This window comes from Cyclospora cayetanensis, unplaced genomic scaffold (genome assembly GCF_002999335.1).
Source record: "Cyclospora cayetanensis isolate NF1_C8 unplaced genomic scaffold, CcayRef3 CcayRef3_contig_73, whole genome shotgun sequence".
Taxonomy (NCBI): domain Eukaryota; phylum Apicomplexa; class Conoidasida; order Eucoccidiorida; family Eimeriidae; genus Cyclospora; species Cyclospora cayetanensis.
Window position 1 is genome coordinate 720 of NW_020312734.1, and position 19,660 is coordinate 20,379.

At 54.4% G+C, this 19,660-nt stretch overlaps 3 protein-coding genes across 3 annotated transcripts; 1 reads left to right on the forward strand and 2 right to left on the reverse strand.

Moving 5' to 3' along the window:
• Positions 1–610: 610 nt before the first annotated feature.
• Positions 611–6,871, reverse strand: LOC113146891. Its single transcript, XM_026335588.1, has 8 exons — positions 6,576–6,871; positions 6,090–6,200; positions 5,796–5,932; positions 5,270–5,314; positions 2,328–2,520; positions 1,720–1,976; positions 992–1,184; positions 611–692 (listed from the first exon to the last, which is right to left on the reverse strand). The coding sequence occupies exons 1-8, from the start codon at positions 6,869–6,871 to the stop codon at positions 611–613; spliced, it is 1,314 nt and encodes a 437-aa protein (XP_026191373.1).
• Positions 6,872–7,916: 1,045 nt separating this feature from the next.
• On the forward strand, positions 7,917–14,759 carry LOC34619858. The gene is made up of 10 exons (XM_026335566.1): positions 7,917–8,249; positions 8,958–9,079; positions 9,675–10,050; positions 10,207–10,459; positions 10,651–10,967; positions 11,209–11,352; positions 11,604–11,858; positions 12,547–12,882; positions 13,024–13,488; positions 13,860–14,759. The coding sequence occupies exons 1-10, from the start codon at positions 7,917–7,919 to the stop codon at positions 14,757–14,759; spliced, it is 3,501 nt and encodes a 1,166-aa protein (XP_026191351.1).
• A 943-nt stretch (positions 14,760–15,702) lies between these two features.
• On the reverse strand, positions 15,703–18,905 carry LOC34619856 (eukaryotic translation initiation factor 3 subunit G). The gene is made up of 9 exons (XM_026335584.1): positions 18,896–18,905; positions 18,235–18,383; positions 17,817–17,944; positions 17,581–17,674; positions 17,239–17,310; positions 17,044–17,099; positions 16,540–16,719; positions 16,105–16,216; positions 15,703–15,738 (listed from the first exon to the last, which is right to left on the reverse strand). Exons 1-9 carry the CDS (start codon positions 18,903–18,905, stop codon positions 15,703–15,705), a joined length of 837 nt encoding a protein of 278 aa, XP_026191369.1.
• Positions 18,906–19,660: the final 755 nt, after the last annotated feature.

Consider the following 19,660-nt stretch of genomic DNA (forward strand, 5'->3'; position numbering starts at 1 on the left):
TGGAAGCTGAGCAAGGGTGTGGAGGGATCTGAACAGAGTCTCTCGGGAGTCGTTGTCTCAGCGTCTGGCTTCATGTGAAGCCACCCAGGTGAGTCCTGCTTCCCACAGTCTTCCGCGTTTTACGACTGTTAGGGGGAACGCGGGCTATTTTGGCTCTGCCACGGCAATCAGAAGGGCCTACGGTTGGGGGGCCCCCTTGGGGGCCCCCGGAGTCGGAGGGACGAAGAGAGGCCTTCACCGCGCGGTACTCCTCATGCTTCGAACAGCACCCGCCAACGCTAGAGCACTACGCATCCATGCAGCGGCAGCAGGCTGGCGATAGTGCTCACTGACGACACGTGAAGGATGCCACTAACAGCAACAAATTTAAATATGGGGCCTCACATGCTGCACTGGTTCAGCGAAGAGTGTTGCGTGTATGATGCTGCAGTGTGTTCGACCTTTACTCCAATGCACATTTTATTTCCTGGCTGCGCTCTGCTCTCACAAGACTCGCTTCCTCCTCTTTCTATGTTGGTGTGCACCCCCCTGCCTACATGCGTGCCGCTATCAGCCCAGAAGACTCGAATAGGGTGCAGTCGCCAGCGCGTCCTCCGTGGCTTTCTCTTTTTTACGGTGCTTGACCTGGTGTTTTTTGGTGGCTGAAGAAACCCGCCCTTGGGGCAGGCTCCACAGCAAAGTAAGCACCCATCCTGATAAATTTTAGCTGCTTTTCTGTCTATCCCTGTCATCCTGTCCGTCTGCAAAGAGGCGTTGCAGCTGCATGCTTTCTCTGAGGGGCCCTTTATCACTCTCACTACTACCTATAGGCATCTACCACCGCACGTTTCCCCGCTAGAGCTCTTCTGGCTGCTTCCTCAAAAGAGCCACTGCATGATGCATATTCAAAACCCTGAATTGCTGCTAGTCCCAAGACTCAGATCCTCAGTGCTGAGCTTCAGACTTGCACGAACCTCATTCCAAGCTAGGGCCCTACCGCTAATCCCACTACATGCTCCACAAACTGACCAGTTTCTGCAAATCGAGTACTGTATCGACTTGAGACTTGGGGCGATAGTTTGGTTGGAAGGGCCTTTGTATGCACTTGTATCGCTCTCTATTCTGCTGATCCTTGTCCACAACGGGGGATGCCTCGGCCCACAACGCCGAACCCAAAACACTCAGCCAAGCATTGGCATTCAGTGCTGCGGAAAAAAGCGTTTTGAACATGAAATAAGATAAGACAAATCGTCCTCCTAACCTCGCATCTGCCATGCAAAATATACATATGTTCGTATGCGTGACCTGGCTTCTTGTGCACGCGCACGCGCTTCCTTCCTTTTGCCCTGCGACTCTCTCCAGCCGGTGGTTGGCTGTCTACCTTTTGCGACTTCTCCACTCTTTTCGGTCGTGCACTAACCAATCTGCGTGCTTTTCTGTGCATGCTTATCCTTTCTTTCGAGTCTCATTTCGGCCACTATTTCAAGAGTGGGGTGACGACCCGTGCTCGTTTTGTTGTTCTTTAGGAGCCTCCCTGGATCACTTTGAGGCACCATTCAGTGCGACCTAGGATGCTCAGGAGGAGCGATTTCCGTTCGCGCTGGCTGCCTCGAAAGGGCCCAACCAGAAACTAGAGTACCACATCTATCAGCACCGGAAACCATCACTGTCGAAGTAGTTACACCCTTACATGACGTGGCAGCAGGACTGGCAGGATCAGATGCAGCCACAGCAACTTACAAGGGGTCGCTCTGGATCCAAAAATTTTTTCGAGGTTTTTGAGTGCGGCGTCCGTATGCATAACTTGGCAGAGGTACATTAGGGCGTCTTCGAAGCGGACCACTCCCTTAGGAGTCTCGCGAGATTTCATCAGCAGATACAGCACAAAATGTTGCACCAACTGCGCCTCCCGAAGCACACCTAAAGTCTTCCCTCGAGAGTACAGGCAAAACAAATCCAAAAGATCTAGATACCCATCTCCGTCCGTATCAGCCTCCCTAATGAGATTTGATGAGATGCAACAACAACACCAACAACAACAACATCAATCACAACAGAAGGAGAAACAGCGCGGCCAGCCGTCTACGTTTACCCGTTGAAGAAATGCCTTACAACGGCGTGGGAGCATCCAGCCAATTCTCTTTAGCTCTTTGTGACGCACGTCTCTCTGCTAGACTGTATGTACGGTGTCGCATAGGAGGCATATTATTGTGTGAGGCGCGTGAGGGACAGTGTGAAGAGCCCAGAAGGAACTGCCGGCTCCTGTTGAATAGAGACATCTAAAAGACACAGTGGCTTGCAGGTGGTTGAGGAAAAATTATTTTTTCCTTTGGTCGTGGTTATTCTACCAGACACATTGTTGCAGCTCTTTAATCGGAACCGAGATCCCTTCCGCTGCCATTGCCTTGGCGATATCCTTGGCGCTTATTCTTCCGTCTCCGTCCAGATCAACCTCCTTGAAGAGCTGATGCAGTGCTGCCTTCTCGTGAGCAGCTAGCTGAGAAGCTAACTCTAACTCAGCCTCATCAGGCATCAAACAGCGGAGATTTCTAGAATGAAGGGGCATCTTGAGGGCCTGCACAGGGAGGCAGCAGACCGACACTAGGGTTGCGATTTCATGGACCCATAGGACAGACGAGGAAAAAAGTGCTCTCAGTCGAAGGACTGGCTGGTCTTAGATTACTTGGAGCGATAGAATCAGGAGCGCTTCCTTCTATTGCGGAAGAAGTTGCAAACAAAGCGGCAGTAGAGGCGGCGATCGTTCAAGGCAGAAAAAGCGGCCACACGCCCCAGAAGAGGGTTCATATGGCTAAAAAGTACATAAAAAGGGGTTAAAGTGTGACGATTTTCATGCAAGGGCCCTACTGAGTGCCCTTCGTTCTGAGGCTCTGCTGCCCACTGCGACCGGTGGAGTGCAGACAACAGAGTTGAAACAAATTCAAAGATCGAAAGAGAATGCAAAAAGTGCCGCCGAAGGAAGATTATGAAGAAGTGGAACTCCCTAAATGGCTTTTTTCGGTGTCAGGATGCACGGAAGCCGCAAGCCCTACCGATTCAGTCTTGTCCGTTCCAGGGTCACTCCTGATCCCCTCACCGCATATTTCACTTGCGAAGGCCCCTTAGAGGTAACTTGCTTTTAGGGAATACTGTTAAATCAGAGGAAGAGCATAAAATGTCTACTCAGCCATAACACGAGAGAGCAGCGGGCGAATTGTTGCCCAAGAATCGGTTTTTCAGACGAGTGTAGATACTGCTAGCAGATCCCTGAAGGGGAGGGAGGACGTCGGGGCCGCTCCCGAAGTTACTGAGATGCAGAAGAGAACAAGATTGATGCGTGATTCTACAAACCATTAAGGGGCAAACGGGTGCAGAAATGGGTGGTAACACAAGAACTAGATAACTCTGGGCAGCGCCTTAAATGCGATCGCGCTTGCCCCCAATGGTGCATTGGCGCGAACAGCTTTGGGGTATCGGCTCTAAGCAGTGCCTATGATTAGGTGCTCCTCTCGTTAACAGTCACGCTCTCAGAAGTGGCAAACTGCCAAGTGCAGGTGACAGGAAGGTCTGTAGTCGCCTACTACTGATTTGTGAAGCAGCTCGTCAGGCTTCCCCAAAGGGGTCCTCTTAGCGCTCTCACAGGCGCCTAGGGCCTGTATTACACGCCTGTTGCGGATGTGTGTGCTCCTGTAGATACATCAGAATACCCTATATTCCCACAATGTTTTTAGGGCAAAGCGCTCCACGGCGGCTGAGACTTTGGCTGACCGAAGGGCCATTTCCCCATATTCCCTTCGGTTCCTGCCGTAGTGTGTACTTGCTGATTCGCATGCGTTGGATGGTACCCCATTTGTCTGGTCGCAAAGTGCTTGAAAGTCGTATAAGGCTTCCACGCTGCACGAAGCCTCGGCGTTTCTTTGCCCTTAATGAACTTGCTGTGCAGTTTGGAGGAACTCAGCTTAAGCAAAGGGTCACGCTAAACAGTCCTTCTCTAAGAGGACACTCTTATTTTGTGCGTGGCGCTAGAGTCTTAGAGCTTTCCTGCGACAATCGAGACTCGTCCATCTAAACATCTGGCCGAGATGCAGGCGCGGCCGCTGCTCTTCGCTTTGACGCCGTTAGAAACAAAAGGACCGTAAGACTGACTACCTGAGTGGCATGCCCCTCTCATACACGTCTTTCTCTTTTTGAGAAAGCATATCGTACCTCGAATATGCATACAATGGGGTATGCTCCTTATGCTGGATAACATGGCCTTGTGCACGCCTCAAAAAAATGTGCAGGACGCGACTATGCCTCTGCGGAACTACAGTAGCAACAGCTGGCACCATTACGACACGTACTAGCACCATCGCAGCCAAATGTCTTAGAAGCATTAAATAAATATATCACTGCTGCGAGGGAGACACTCAAGGGCCTTCCCCAATGAGACACGCCCCTCTTCTAATTGAAGGGCGCAGCGTCTGTAGCCCTCCCCATAGGTATCATCACGCGACACTGCAAGTTTCCACAGTTGATATCGAATCAACTCCTCTGCAAGCTGCTTCTGCTGCGCCGCGCTGCTGCTCGTGCTGCTGTTGAGGTCTCTGAGAGCAACAGCGAGCGCCCGGGAGGCTGCAACGTTGCACAATCCTTCCTCATCACGCAGGAGGTGGGGAGTGAGCTGCTTGATTGCAACAAACGCATGCAAAAGCTCGTGGGCAGCATGCTGCTGCAACAGCAGAATGGGAAGGCCTCCAATGAGGCGAACCTGTTTGGTAAATCGAGCCTTGAGCGTCAAGGAGGAGTGGCGTTGCTGCGGTTGCAGTTGCTGCTTGCGGCTTTTCTGGCCGCTGATGGTGGGCTTTTCTGCGGGCAGTTCCGATGTAAGGTGCCCTGTCGCATCAGCGGACGCTGCCGATCGCTCGTGCTTTCCCTGTGGCGCATGCTGTGGCGACAGCAGAGAAGAAGGAAGGCTGACTCCTGTCACCTCAGCAGCCGCGAGGGCAAGGGGAGGAGGCACAGGGCGCAGCTGCAACTGCAACACTTCGCAACTTCCGAACAAGTGGCAGTTCTCCCCCCTCCCGATAGGAGGGCCCTTACGTCGTGCAGCAGTAGCCGCGATAACAGCGGCGGTAGAAATACCGCACGCGCCGAACTCTGTCAGAACGACTGGAACGGGCAGGGCAGGTGAACACTGACTACTGCCCAGACTCTTTTTTAAAGCGGCAGCAGCTGTCTCAGGAGTCTTCCGTAGTCTTGGAGGACCCCTACTCTTCAGCTGCTGCTGGTTCTGTTCACCGAGCGTTCTCGACAACAGCTGCTGCAGCCGCAGCATCGGATCCGAGAAGGCCACACCCTCACGCTCAAGCACACGCAAAGTGCTCTGCAGTGCAGCTGCAGCATCCTCGTTTGTCGTCGCTGCTGGAAGTGCTGCGCAACGGCCGCATAGAACAGCAACAGCATCCAGGAGGGCAGCACCGGCTATTTCAGGAGGATACCCGACCGCAAATGGCTTGCACATCGTAAAGGGCAGGCCCCTCTTTCTCATCAGTTGCACAGCTGCTCTGTTAAGTGCCCTCGGGAGGATCGTTTTAGAGCTCCCGTCGACGAACGCAGCAACCCTGCGATCGCAGGCAATGCATTTTGGATATTTTTTGCTGCAGGGGGTGCAGCAACAGCCCCCGTAGATGGCTACCATGTCAGGCGGAACTTGCTGCGGTTCCGCAGCTACTGCAGCAGCAGCTGCTCTTATTTGTCGCGAAGTTACAGGCGGCTGCTGCTGCAGTAGCTGGCGCGAAGAAAAGAAGGCATGAGACTCAAAAGTGCCAGACAGTGGCTTGGAGCAGCAGCAACAACAAAAGCAGCTGCTATGGTGAGGGGCGCCCCTTCCATCGACAAGGAAGCCACCCTCCTGTAGACTTGTACCGCATGTGCTGCAGCGGGTACACCTCGCATGCTGAACGACGCTGCGCCCCTTCAGAGATGCTGCAATGCCTTCCCTTTTTCGACTGCCCGTCAACGTGGGATCCGCTTCGAGTGATGCCTTCACGCCTGAACTCAAAAGCTCTCTTCGGGGGAGCCGGATGAAGGGTTCAGAAGGCTTTACAGCATTTCCACAGACGGCGCAGCGCTCCTGTTTGCATGCAGTGTGAAAAACCCCTGAATGGATAGCTTCCCCACACGAGACTCCTGCTGCTAAGGCGGCTGCTGCGGCAGCGGCGTCATACATAAGGCCCCCCTCACTGACAGCCACGGGTAAGCCACACAGCGCACAGCGCAAACAAGAAACGTGGCATCGCACCGAAATCGTACAGTCCTCTCTGGCGGCAGTAGCAGGAGCCTCATCAGGCACCCCCCGCCCTCCTACTCCTGCTGCTGCACTCGTTGCCTGCCTTTGCTGCAGCCGTCGGTAGGCCTTGTACTGAGCAACAGAGGGCAGCTTCAGAGATACACATACATAAGACTGTCCACCTTTTACCCTGGTGCCACAGACACCACAGCAGCTTGCACTGCCCGCTAGCGACTCAAGAGACGCCGTCTGCTGACGCTGCTTAAGGGGCTGCTGGGAGGTCGTTGCGACATGAGAACGTGATTCATGCCGCTGCACTAGTCTTGACCGATCCGAAGGTACACCAAAAGCCGCAGTAGACTTAGCGCCTCCTGTCTTTGCGCTTGCTGCAGAGGCTCCACCTCTTCCTGCAACACGAGGAGCCATGGGCTCGGGTGTACGGACACCGGCCTCCTCCTCATGAGCTGCGGGTGCGCGGCATTGCGGGATCCCTCTCACGGGTCGTTTTGCAGAGGAAGCAGTCGCACTTGCGATTTTCCCGCCACTTCTCCTGCTGCTTCCAAGACTGGGTACAGCTTTAGAGACACTACAGGGTTTCTGAGACTTGAGATCGCGCGAAAGCATCGTCAAAGCAGCCGCTTACGGCTCACTCAGAGAGCCCCCCCTGCCGCTACCTGTTCGTTGCTAGCTAGTTGGTGGAAGCAGGAAGAAGGGAATCCGGAAAATTCTGAATGTGCCGGATGCTATGGGGTCTTCAGCGGCAGCAGCTGCCGCTGCAAACGGTGGTCACCTCGTCAGCTTCGCTGTCAAGAGAGCTACGAGCCCGCTTTCGGCAGCAGCACTGTGGCTGGCGGCATTGCCGCTCCTCTGCCCATTTCGTCTGTACTCCGGATGAGCCGGAAAGCTCTCAAAAGTGCGTTCCAAGAAAGCAGATACCAGACTCGCGGTTCATTCGAAGGGGGGACCGAGTCCCCTGGTAGCGCATGCGCCTTCCGCTGGCTGCTGTTGCGGATTTCGTCGGTGTTGGGCTATATGCGGCGTTTTCCTAGTGTCTTGGAGTATGATTCCGTCCCTGGCGCACTGTGAGACAATTGCCGTTCTGTTTTATTGGGGGTATGGCAGCTGTCGTTCATCGCCTCTGTCTGCCCTTCGGATGCGCGTGGCAGCTGCAAGGAAGCGAGAGCATAAGAGCCTCATCTGCATCCCTGGCTTGTTTTCCTTGCGAGATCCACTGAGACTCTCGTGGAGCCTCCACATGGCCGGCGCATCGGCTCCACCTCTTTTCTCGACCCTTCCACCTCGATATTTTTCCCAACAACCCGAAGAACCCCCTTCACGCCTGCCAATCAGGGGGCTAGACTCCTGTGCAGTCGGTGCTTGTTGTGTCTCTCGTGGCATCCCTGTACCACCACCAGCACAGTTGGCGAGAGGCGGCTCTCCGTAGCCGCTCCGCTTCAGAGAGGGGAGTCGCCCTGTGGTGAGTCTTGCCTTGCTGGCCTCTACAGGATCCTGGCATCTTGAGAAAAAGCTCTCTTATTCGGCGTATTCACCGCGTGCTGTCTCCGGAGGGAGCGGCCTGGCAGCAAATGCTGCGGCAGAGCTAGCCGCCGTATCAGAGAAGGCGCAGCAGCGCACTCGGCGTGAGCAGCCGCTGTCTCAATAAACAAACATGGCTACGAAACTGAAGCGCTTCCTGGCTCCTGGTCCGGCAGGAGCGGAGACAACACTGCCAGCCTCCGCGAAAGTCTCTCCGGATCTTTTAGAGGCCTCTCCAGAGCTCCCGGGTGTATCGAGCGACAGTGCGAATGATCAGCAGGGGCAGTCCTCGGAAGTCTCAGCAGCAGAACCTGTAAAAGCAAAAGTTACGGAGGCAGACTTGTTGCGGAGGTTTTCCATTAGTCAAGATGTCTATGGGTGGGGGGCAACTTTTTCCCGGGAGGCTCTGGCTAGGGATCGCTCAAGATTCAAAGAGACAGCACACGGTATGAAAGCCAGTCTCAAGGTACGCACCCTCCGCTGCTTCCTGTCGTTGGTGCGGGCTAGGATTTTGGAAAGCCTTCCTTGAAGGATGCCTGTCGAGACTTCGGGGGTGTGTATGTTTGTGTATGTGTTTGTGTTTGTGTGTATGTGTATGTTTGTGTGTATGTGTATGTTTGTGTTTGTGTGTATGTGTATGTTTGTTTGTGTTTGTGTGTATGTGTTTGTGTGTGTATGTGTATGTTTGTTTGTGTTTGTGTGTATGTGTATGTTTGTGTTTGTGTGTATGTGTATGTTTGTTTGTGTTTGTGTGTATGTGTATGTTTGTTTGTGTTTGTATGTTTGTGTATGTGTTTGTGTTTGTATGTTTGTGTATGTGTTTGTGTTTGTGTGTATGTGTATGTTTGTTTGTGTTTGTGTGTATGTGTTTGTTTGTGTTTGTGTGTATGTGTTTGTGTGTTTGTGTTTGTGTGTATGTGTATGTTTGTTTGTGTTTGTGTGTATGTGTATGTTTGTGTGTGTGTATGTTTGTGTGTTTGTGTGTATGTGTATGTTTGTTTTTGTTTGTGTGTGTGTGTGGGCATTTCCGGCGGATATCCTCGCGGTTGCTGCTGCTGCTGCTGCTGCTGCTGCTTCTTTTGATCCGTTTTTTTACACGACTGCCACTGTTGCGCTGCGGCAACGGCGTTTTTCACGAGAGAGGGCAGTCTCTGTCGGGGGTGTGCTGCTGCAGCTTGGGCTACGACTGCGGCCGTTTGGATTGCAGCCTGCCCTGCGAGTTCGACAGCTCAGCGCTGCATCGCGCCATGTGGCACTACTAACGGACTCAGGACGGATTTTTGTCCTCATACATACGTGAGTTTGTCAGCCTGCGCTTGCGGAGACGTGCCCACACATGGTGCCTGCAGGGAGCATATCTGTCGATCTGGCTGCCTGGCACCAACAAGCAGCAGCTGCCCAGCTAGCTCGCTATCTAGCCAGTGCCAGTGCCAGCTAGCCAGAACAGCCAGCCACGCGCGCGCACACGAGGCCTCTCGAGGAGGACCTCGCTGGTCAATTAGAATGTGAAGGAGGCGAGCACAGAGACTCCCCCACGTATAGCTGCTGGCAGCTAGCTGCTGGCTCTATGAAGGCTTCTCCAGTCATCGCTGCGTTGCCAGCTAGGCGCGCAAATCGCAGCATGCGCTCAAGCCAAGGGGCCAAGGGAAGGGGGTGTAAAGCGACGGCTATTCCAGCGCTTGAGCGGTGTCTGGCTAGCTAGCTTGGCAGGAGGACTGCCTACCGCAGCAAGCTGTGTTTCGCTCTTTTCCCGAAAAGCGCGAAGCGCTCTGGGGAGAAGGGGGAAGGAGGGAAGCGTTTCAAAAGGCAGTTGGGCGCTGACGTCGACACTGCAGCTACTGCCTGCTCTGGAGGAAGCTCGCATCTGCTGTTAATGGTGTTGCTGCTGCAGGATGTATCCTTGGCAAGAGGCCTATGGCGGAGTCTGGCATTTGCTGCCAGCGTCTTTGCAGCGTCAGTTCTCTCAAGTCTCCATTGCTTCGGCCCCGCTGCCTGCAGATCCCCTCGCTTTCTTTTCTGATTCGGTAGCTTTTGCATCTGCCTCAGCAGCAGGAGCAGAACGTGCCACTCCCCGATCGTCACCAGACCCCCCGGAGGCGCAACAGCAGCAGCAGCAGCAGCAGCAGCAGCAGCAGCAGCAGGGATGTGATTGCTGCTGCAGCTTGCAGGATCCTGCTGGAGAGTTCGCTCTGGGCGCTATTGACGCAGAGGGGAATCTCTGGCTTGGCTGGAGTACAGCATGTTGCTGCCTCCGTCAGCACAGTGGGGTCGCTCAGACACCGGCAGCCCAGCGGCAACAGCAGCAGCAGCAGCTACAACAGCAACAGCAGCAACAACAGCAACAACAGCAACAACAACAGCAGCAACAACAGCAACAGCAGCTACAACAGCAACAACAACAGCAACAACAACAGCAACAACAGCAACAACAACAGCAACAGCAACAGCAAAGTAATGACGACAGCTGCAGTGAGAAGGCCGCTTCGAACATCGATCTAGTTGGGGGGGGTCGCTGCTATTGCCACATAGATCCTGAAACTGGTGGTGTGCCTTTTCGCGTCTCTGAGGAAGACAGCAGTTCTAGATCCTCTTTTAGTTCGGACGCACAGCTGCGGCAGCTTCACTGCCCCCTGCAACGCGAGCTTGGACGCTTACCGTTGCAGCAGCAAAGCCGAGGTATGTCTGCGTTTCCTCCGAAGGCTGCTGCCGTGCGATGGCTGTACTGGGCGCTGTGGCTGCTGCTCCTGCTCGTGCGAGTTCACGCAACTGCAGCTGCTGCATCCACAGCCGCTAGCCAGAGCAGCAGCAGCAGCGTCAGCAGCAGCATCAGCTGCCGCTGCTGCTGCATCGCATGTGTGTGCTTGCAGCCACAGAAAATAATGTTCCCTGCGTGATGCTCTGTCTGCCCGACGGGGAGGCTGTCGCGAGGCCTACTCGCCTTCCTACTGCCGCTCCAGCAGGAGGAGGAGCAAAGGCAGCAGCAGCAATCGACCCCTCAGGCTTTACACCGTCGAGCTCAGTAGCTCAAGCCTCCAGCGCAGTAGCAGCGGCGGCAGAGGGGAGCACCCCTGTGCGTTATGCAGCGGTGTTTCGCTCTCGGCTGTTTCCCTCCAAGTATGGACTTGTCGTTAGGGGGAGAAGGCATTCTCGGCTCTTCTGCCCCCTCCCGCACAAGCCTGCCAAGGTGCGCTTTTTCTTGCTGCGTGTTTCTTTCCGCGACCAAAAGAATAGTTGCATGCATGCTGGAGGTGCAGGCAGCGTGCTCCTGGCGCTGATCCTCCGTGCATGCTCGCTTCCTGGCGAGCATGCACGCTGCGGAAACAAGGCCGTGTCTCGTCTTCCCCCTCCGCTTCCGCAACCCTCTCCTCGTCTCCAGGAGGCACACACGCGTATTCTGTGTGACACATTTGCGTCTTGCGACACAGCTGCTCTGCGGTCCTGGTGGGGAGGCTGGTCTGTTGCTGCTAGAGAGTGGACACCTCCTTCAGTGGGGTGTTCGTCGCGCTTCCAGTGCTGCTTCTTCTTCTTCTTCTCCTCATCAGCGGGCGTCTACCCTCGCCATTACGCAGGTTGGCTGCTGCCACGACTGCTCTCCCCCGTGGAAGGCTGCGAAACGCTGTTTGTTCCCCTTCTGGCTGCCTCAGCAAAGGGCTGCCGTCTATTTCCTGAGAACGCCGCATCGTCGGAAACACACACGAATGCGCCTTTGTACACACACACACGCAGACGTACACGTAGACACATGCGCGAAAGCGCGTCGCCGTGTATTCGTGTCAAACAGCTCTCTTCTGCCTCTGCCTGCACTGCCGCTCTGCTACAGATGCGCGGTTCTCTCGAAGGTCGCATTGTTATCGACGCCGCCCTCGGGTGCCCCCTGCCTTCCTTCCCTCTCGACGGCAGCACTGCCTTTGACGCCTTCGCGCTGTGCAGCAACGGCATCCTCCACGAATTCTCTCTAGGAGCGCCTCTGCTGGACGCAGGAGCCAGCCGATTCCCCCCCCACCCCTACCCCCTTATTAGGCTCAGACCGAGCGTGCCAGAACCCCTCGAAGTCACGCCTCTGTGCTTCGATCTGGTAAGACAAGGGAAGGGCGTGGTATGTAGGTGTGTATGTAGGTGTGTATGTAGGTGTGTCGTTTGGGTGTGTCTGTGTATGTCGTTTGGGTGTGTCTGTGTATGTCGTTTGTGTGTGTCTGTGTGTGTCGTTTGGGTGTGTCTTTGTGTGTCCCGTTTGGGTGTGTGTATGTTTGTGTGTGTGTGTCTGTTTTATTTGTGTGTGTCTGTCTGTGTATGTTTGTGTGTGTCTGTCTGTGTATGTTTGTGTGTGTGTGTCTGTGTGTGCCGTTTGGGTGTGTGTGTGTCTGTGTATGTTTGTGTGTGTGTGTCTGTGTATGTTTGTGTGTGTGTGTCTGTGTATGTTAGTGTGTGTGTGTCTGTTTTATTTGTGTGTGTCTGTCTGTGTATGTTTGTGTGTGTCTGTCTGTTTTGTTAGTGTGTGTGTGTCTGTGTATGTTTGTGTGTGTGTCTGTTTTATTTGTGTGTATGTTAGTGTGTGTGTGTCTGTTTTGTTTGTGTGAGTAAAAAGCCTTGCCACTACCGGGTTGTACTCTCAGCATCTGCGCTTACCAGCGGCCCTCCTAGAGGTTGCCTGTGCCTGTTGCTTTTCTATCTTTCTCACATGTAGCCGTGCCTACCGCCAACACTGCTTCCGGAGGCGTCAGTAGTGGTGTCGGAGTGTGGATGCTTTTTTCGTCGGTGCGCAGCTGTATGGACACCTGAGCAGCGGCAGCTCGAGAGCCCCTTACAGCACCAGTAACTTCAAGCGGCTGCTGCAGGCGGTTCCCAAGGCTGAGATAGAGGCGCTGCTCCCCAGCAGCAGCAGCAGCAGCAGCAGCAGCACAGCGATTTTTGATCGCCTAGTGGACTCTTACTGGCTCCGAGAGGTAGCAGAAGAGGGCTGCTGCTTACCCGTTGCCGCCTCCAGTGCCGCTGGCGAAGCTGAAGCTCGGCAGGGAACTGGTGAGAACGACGCAGCCTTGACAACACCAACATCAGTGGTGGAACCTGTGAAATACTTGTCTGCCGCAGCAGATTTTGCAGCAGCTGTTGACGGCTCGCTGCAGCAGCAAGAGGATACACCCAGCTCAAGCACGCCTGCTGCTGGTGCCGCTGCAGCAGACTCCCCACGTCTCTCGCAGCAGCAACCCTATCCTGCGTCCAGCGATTGTGCATCACCGCAGAGCGAACAAGCCAGCGCTGTCTTCTCCGCATCCCTTAGAGAAAGCGCTCACAGCAACACGAGCGCGTCTGTGCTCACCGCCTCAAACAGCCCTCCAAGGGGTGGGGGGAGCCTTGTTCAGGCTTTTTCTGCCGAAGAAGCTGACGATCATTTTGCAGCCTTCCAACGGCTGCGTGAGGAGGAGATTTTTCGCCTTTACAACACCTGGGGGACGGCAGCTGGGGGAGCTGCAGTCTCAGGAAGCGGAGTTTCAGCAGATCCCCTGCAGAACGTTTGGTGCTGTGGAGGCTTCGTGATCTTGGCACGGGCAAGTGGACGTCTTGTAGCTGTTCAGAGGGGATTTCCCAATCCTGGGATGCTGCGAAGGCGGCTGATTGCTTCGTCAGAGGGCAGTGGGGGAGACTTCGCTGGACCTCTAGGAATTCCACTTGGCCCTGAGGAACTATCGGCTCATCATATTCGGCAAGTAAGCTTGCAGCCACGCAGCAGCAGACGTTTCATGAGGCTGCCGGCACATCGACGTCTTCTCCATGAAATATTAACCTAGTTCTTCCTTAGGCAGATAAATATACGTATATATATATGTATATATATATGTATATATATATATATTTATCTACCGCAGTGCAACGTCTAGTTTTGCAGCCTCCTCCCTCCTTATTCCATCCCGTTGCGGCGCTTTGGGTAGCCGTGAACTGCTGCTCTTCCCCTCCTGTCCGTGCTGCTGCTGCTGCTGCTGCTGCTGCCTTCTCCCTTCTCTCTCTTGAACGTCGAAGCACTCGCGTAGCACGTGTCTGTGTGGCGATGTGCGCTGGTGTGTATGTGTGTTGGCTGCAGGTGCTGCAACTGCACAAGCACCTGGACTTGGGGGTGTGTGTGGGAGAGGGCCTTGTAGGGAGAGCCCTGGGGTGTCTGTCCACCTCACATGACTTTTTGCCGCCCTCTCCGCCTCCGTCTGAGCAAGACATACAGCTGATGTTGTTGCAGCTTGCCTCGGCGGCAAAGGCACCGTATTCGCTCTGCTGCGGGCCAGGATATATTTTGCTTTCCGCCTATTCGATCCATCAAACCTCCGGCAACAGCAGCGCTGCCAAGGGGGAAGGGTCCTACACTGCAGCCGATGCAGAAGAGCGACTCAAGCTACTGCGAAGAGCCGTCTCAAGTCCGCCCAGCTTTCTTAGGGGCCCCCCTCTGGGTCATTTTACGAGGCCCCCCATGCGGCGGCTTGCGGGGGCCCTTTGGCGGTACGCTCGCGAGGCAGCGCGCGAGACGGCAGTTGTGCGGGAGTTGGTGGAGCACCTTTCCGTATACCTGAGCAGACTTGCGCAGCAACACAATGCCCAGCTGCTACAGGCTCTTGAGGAGGAGCAGCAACAGCGGCAGCAAAGGCGGGAGAGGCCTGACGCGGGAGAAGGCACAAAAGTCTCGGGGGCTAGAGTGTCGCCTAAGCGCTCTCTGCAGCAGCAGCAAGAGGCGCAGTTGGCCTCGCTGCTGCTGCTTCTGCTGGCGCGAGTATTCGCGGCTCAGAGGGCATGGGGTTCCCCCGAGTTGCTGCAGCTTTTGCAGCAGCAGGACGAGGAGGCGATAGCTGTGCTAGCAGCGGGGTCGCCAGGTGCCCTTCCCTTGGCCATCAAGCGGCGGCGATGCAGCACGCATGCCAGGAGAGCAGCAGCAGTGAAGAGCAGGAGACGGCCTCCCCCCGCGGATACCACTAAAGCGCGGGGTGAAACGGAGTAGGCAGGAGCAACGACTGCTGCCGCTGCTGCCGCACTCCTACGAGGATGCAGCAGCGGCCATCTCCGCGCTTGGCTCCTGCAGCAGCTCTTACACCAGAAGGGGGGGGCGAGAGAGAGAGAGAGAGACAGGGAAAAGAGAGAGAGCGCTCCCCTAACGAGCTACGCTACACTGAAGTGGCCAACGGGGAGGAGGCCTTGACTGAGCCTTAAATGCGTAGCCGCCTAGATACGCGTCTGCGGCTAGAAGCCGTCTTTTTGACTAGCCATTGCTTCTGAATTTGTTTCATTGGGGCCTGGTTCTATTGCAGGCCAGTTCCGCGGCACTCGAGTCTGTGTTCGCGTGGCTAGTGCGCCGCCGTGCGTAATTTTGAGATGCCTAACTGACGTCCAGATGGCGCTGGAGGGGGACCCTGGCCAGTGGGCAGCCATATGTGGAGCAACACTTGAGGCACGTAGACACGAGCTGGCAACAGCAGAAAGCCTACACACTGTGGCTAATGCACCGTGTCTAAATTCGTACGGCTTCCATGTGGCCTACGGGAGAATCTACCTGACCATCCCCTGCCTTTCTAGTAGGTGTAGCGCGAAGTAGCAAAAGCCATGAGTTACGAGATCCACACACAGCGCTAGTCCCATGCAACCGTAGACACCAGGTGACTCCCCACATTTAATGGCGTGCTCTGTAAGCTTGCGGCCTCATGGCTGCAAGCTTACAGCCGCAGACTGCCCACATCTGCATGCAGGTGAGAGCCTCAAGAGGGTCTCCTTTCCCCTCCTCCTTCGAAAACGCTTGCTGCTGCTGCCATGCGCAGGAACCGTCCCGCGTGCTCTGCTACTGGCGCACAAATACACTTGCCCCGGCGACAGCAGCAGCAGCAACTCCTCCCACGGTAGAAAGAGCTGGCACTGGTACTGCGGCTGCATGCATTGAAGCGTCGTCCTTTTCACCTCTCTCGGTTGTTTGGCCGCGCCCACTCGACCTGCGAAGAGGCAACAGCGCAGCAGGGGGCGAAACGAAACAACAAAAAACTCGCCACCGAGCAGTTGCTGCTGTGGCCGCTGCACAGCGGCCTGCATGCATGACGGCTTAAGACGGGGCGTTATAAGAGCCTCGCCGGGCAAACAACCGAAAAGGCGAAGAAAACAGGCACTGACACGACGCAACAGAGAGACAGCAGCAATCCATGAAGGAGCTCGAGGTGAGGCGCGATGCAGCCAGCCAACCCCACGGGAAGCCGAAAACAGGGACGCGCAGCGAATGCAATCAGAGACGAGGAAACGCATGACATAAGCAGGCTCAGAGACACATACTGAGAAGCACCACAAAGCAAAGGCGTAGGCCTCACGTTGAGTAACAGGTTGTCGTAACCGTGTCTGTTCAGCTTGCGGATCGCCTCCGCAGCGAGCTCTCTGTTGGCATATGTAATGAAAGCGAATCCCTTGCTAGCCTTCTTGTCCCTGCAACAAAACAGACACCCCCCAAAGTATCGCCATGTGGCTCCTCCTCACGCTAACGAGTCGTCCGTGAAAGTCTGCTCAGGCCGTCCTTTGCCAACTCCCTTTTCCGCTGCCTGCTTCGTATAGCCTCTGCCCGCCGCCTCGCGGCTTGCTCGCTTTGCTGCACGTGTTGAGTGGCACTTTCGCTTGCCCACGGCGTCTGCCAGGCTGTAGACAAGCGAAACGCCGTTCAGACGTTGAGCGCCGAGCGAGTGGAAGAACAACAGGAAGCGGGGAGGGGCCGCTGCAAAGGGCACATCGACTGGCACGCAGCAGCAACTGACTTGTGTTTGGCGAGGAAAACCCTCTCGAGTTTTCCTATCGTTCCAAAGAGCTCTGTCAGATCCTCTTCCTTTGCGTCTTCACTGAGGTTTGTCACACGGATCGTCGCTTCCTCACGACGCCGCGCTTCAAGATCCTTCAAAGCATCGCCTCCAGGACCTCCACGCAGACGGCTGAAACCCCTGAGACGCAAATCCGAGAGTTGAACGGGGAAGTGGGAAAATGCAGCTCCATGGTCGCAAGCACGGGGTGAGGCAGAACGAGGGAGGCACTTGCAAACGCAGAAGGGGCATACGGAAAAGCGGAAAAAAGGCCTTAAACATGCGTGCGCAGGCCCACAAGCCAAGACACACATCGAAATAGGCTTAGAAGAGCGGCATTGTACATATATACATATATATCTGTATACATATACATACATATACATATATATACATATGTATACATATGCAAAGGCGTCTAGTTCAATAGAGAGAGAGAGAAAAAAAAAAGAAGCAGAAACTGACTTGGCAGCCCCGACACCTAGCCGGGAGCCTAGAGGATCCGCCTCTGCTGTATCAACCTGAACGCATGCAGCAGCGAATAAAGGTGCCTGCGAACGATGTCTTATGCGAACTTTTATCAAGGGAGAGTAGGGAGAGGAAACTGCGTTTTCTAGATTACCCCCCGCCTATTGCCGTCGCAGCGGCTTGGTGGCTTACAGGTTCATCCTCGTTTTGCAGAGACAAGAATTTTTGCCGCAAGTCTCGCGACGTCTTCGCCGGGTTCAGGTCCTGTACATCGACACCTACACAGCAAAGGCTCTAAGCGCCACGGGCAGACCAGCATGTTCATGGAGGGAAACAAACAACACGCCAGTCAAAATTGGAGCAGATGAGGAACTATTTATAACCCCCAAGGAGAGCGAGGAAGACTGCATGAGCAGGCCAGGGCACATCCCAAACAGCTAAAAGGTTGCTTTGAGACCACATAGCCGAGCAACGAGCATCAACGCATCAGCGCAACAGCAGAAGCACTCATTTTGAAAAAAAACCCTTGCTTACTGCGAACTGAATGTCTTCGTCGTCCTCATCCTCTTTAAATTTGGCCCTAAGCAAAGTTTCTTTCGAGACTTCCAAAGGAATTTCCTCCACGGATCTATTTGACACACACATACGGACAGGCGTGCGACACAGAAACATACACTGACGCTGCAATTCTCCGTGAGAATGCGCGCCTGTCATCAGTCATGCGTCTTATCTGCTGGAGGGGACCAATCAGGCAGCAGGCTGCTGCATACCTAACGGTAAAAGCCTTGGCATTGCTGCCCTCAATGGCCTCAATTCCAAAAAAAGGGATGTTGCGCCGCTCATGGACCGCCTTGTTGATGCGATGCACAACATGTGTCACCTTGACACGCTTGATAATCTGCAGCAGCCGCCACAGGAGCAGCAAAAGCAAAAGGCAGAGCAGCAACGAGCCTGAAGCGCGTAATAAAGAAGCGCGAAAAAGAAGCACTGATCAACCAAGTGTCTCCTTAGTATACATATATATATATATATATGTATATATATATATATATGTATGCGAGGCGCTGTGCGAAAAACCGCATATCTCCATCTGTGTTTGCATATCGACATATTTGTATGTGTTTAGCGAAGGGCATGAATTGCGCTTGCGGTCTCGTGTTGTGGGTGCGACACGTGTCTACAACTAACCTTGAGTGTCTCTCCTTTTGAGTTCTGTATGTAGTTGGTAACGGTCTTGATGCCGTCACTGTCTGGACGCGTCTCGAAGCCACCTGGGGTAGCGGCCAAATCCCCCAAATCTCCATCGTCTTCCAACTCGAAATCCGCCCACTTCCGGTCTAAAGAATGCAGACAACACGGAGAAGAAAGGGAGTGGCGCGAAAGCACCATATGCCCAGACATACACATACACACGGACATGCGCATGCACGCCAGCTCATGCGAAACACGCACACACAAAAAGCAAGGGGCAACGAGACGCCACGAGAGGATGGCAGTCAGCGTGCACTGGGCATTTTTTCAACTTCCGGCAGTTAAACATGGGGGGAGCCAAGGGAAAAAGCGAGCAAATGAGGATGAAACGCGGGGATCGAAAGAGCTGTACACCATCATGCCGATGTCGTAGGGCAAGGAGGGGAAAAAGGCAGCGGCACAGCAGAGAGCTCTAAAGAAAGAGTTGCTTGATGCTTCGCCCACCCCCCTTCAATGCTTTAAAAATGTTGGAGGAAGACAGAGCGACAGAAATGACACCAGCAGCCTCTCAAGACTCCATCGGGGGCTTTCACAGAGCATCGGAAGGCGCATGGATGCACCAGCAGCTCATGAGAGACCAGTAGGCTATCCATCTCACCTGTCGTCATCTTGCTGAATTTCGGAAAAACAGATATACAAGAAAGGAGCCTAAAGGAACGGGGAGGCAGCCGAAAACATAACAGCCCCACGGCTGTGGGGAAGACGACGCTTGAGTGGCTATAAAGCACTAAATAGCCCTCGAAACCAGATCAAAAGACGAAAAACAGGATACGAGAAGCTCGGAGGGGAAGGAGAATGGCACAACCCAGTTACAAGGAAAGCAACTTGGCTCGTCACATGCATTCGGGAGCCGCGAAATTTTGGGGCTGCCCAGCTTCACAGCAAAAACCAAAGCCCTACAGCTGTATCTACATGAGAAAAGAAGTATTTCCCAACGGTATAATGGTCTAACTACTCCAGAGTTGCTACACTAATTAAAGAGGGAGCTGCATTTTTATGTGTTTAACCCTACACAGCGCAGCCTCAGCCCTATACACGTTGAACGCTGGAGATTGATGCCTTAACCTGATCGTACTTGCATTCGCATTTACTGTGTAGCTCCACCTTCCGTCAAACTCTTCCTTCTTCCCACCCTGTATCTTGGAGGGCGCTCACTGCGCATAACTCTCCTGTGAATGCGTTCGTCGTAGGGTGTTACGGGCAACGCTACACATAAACGATTTGGACTACTTTAGTTCTACTTGTATAAGAATTAACAACATATTGCAAGACTCGGATGTCGCTATACAAAAATCCTAGCCACTGCAGAGTGTCGGCGGCTCAGCAGAAGAAGACGCAACGAGTTGTCTGTGTCTGCGCTGAG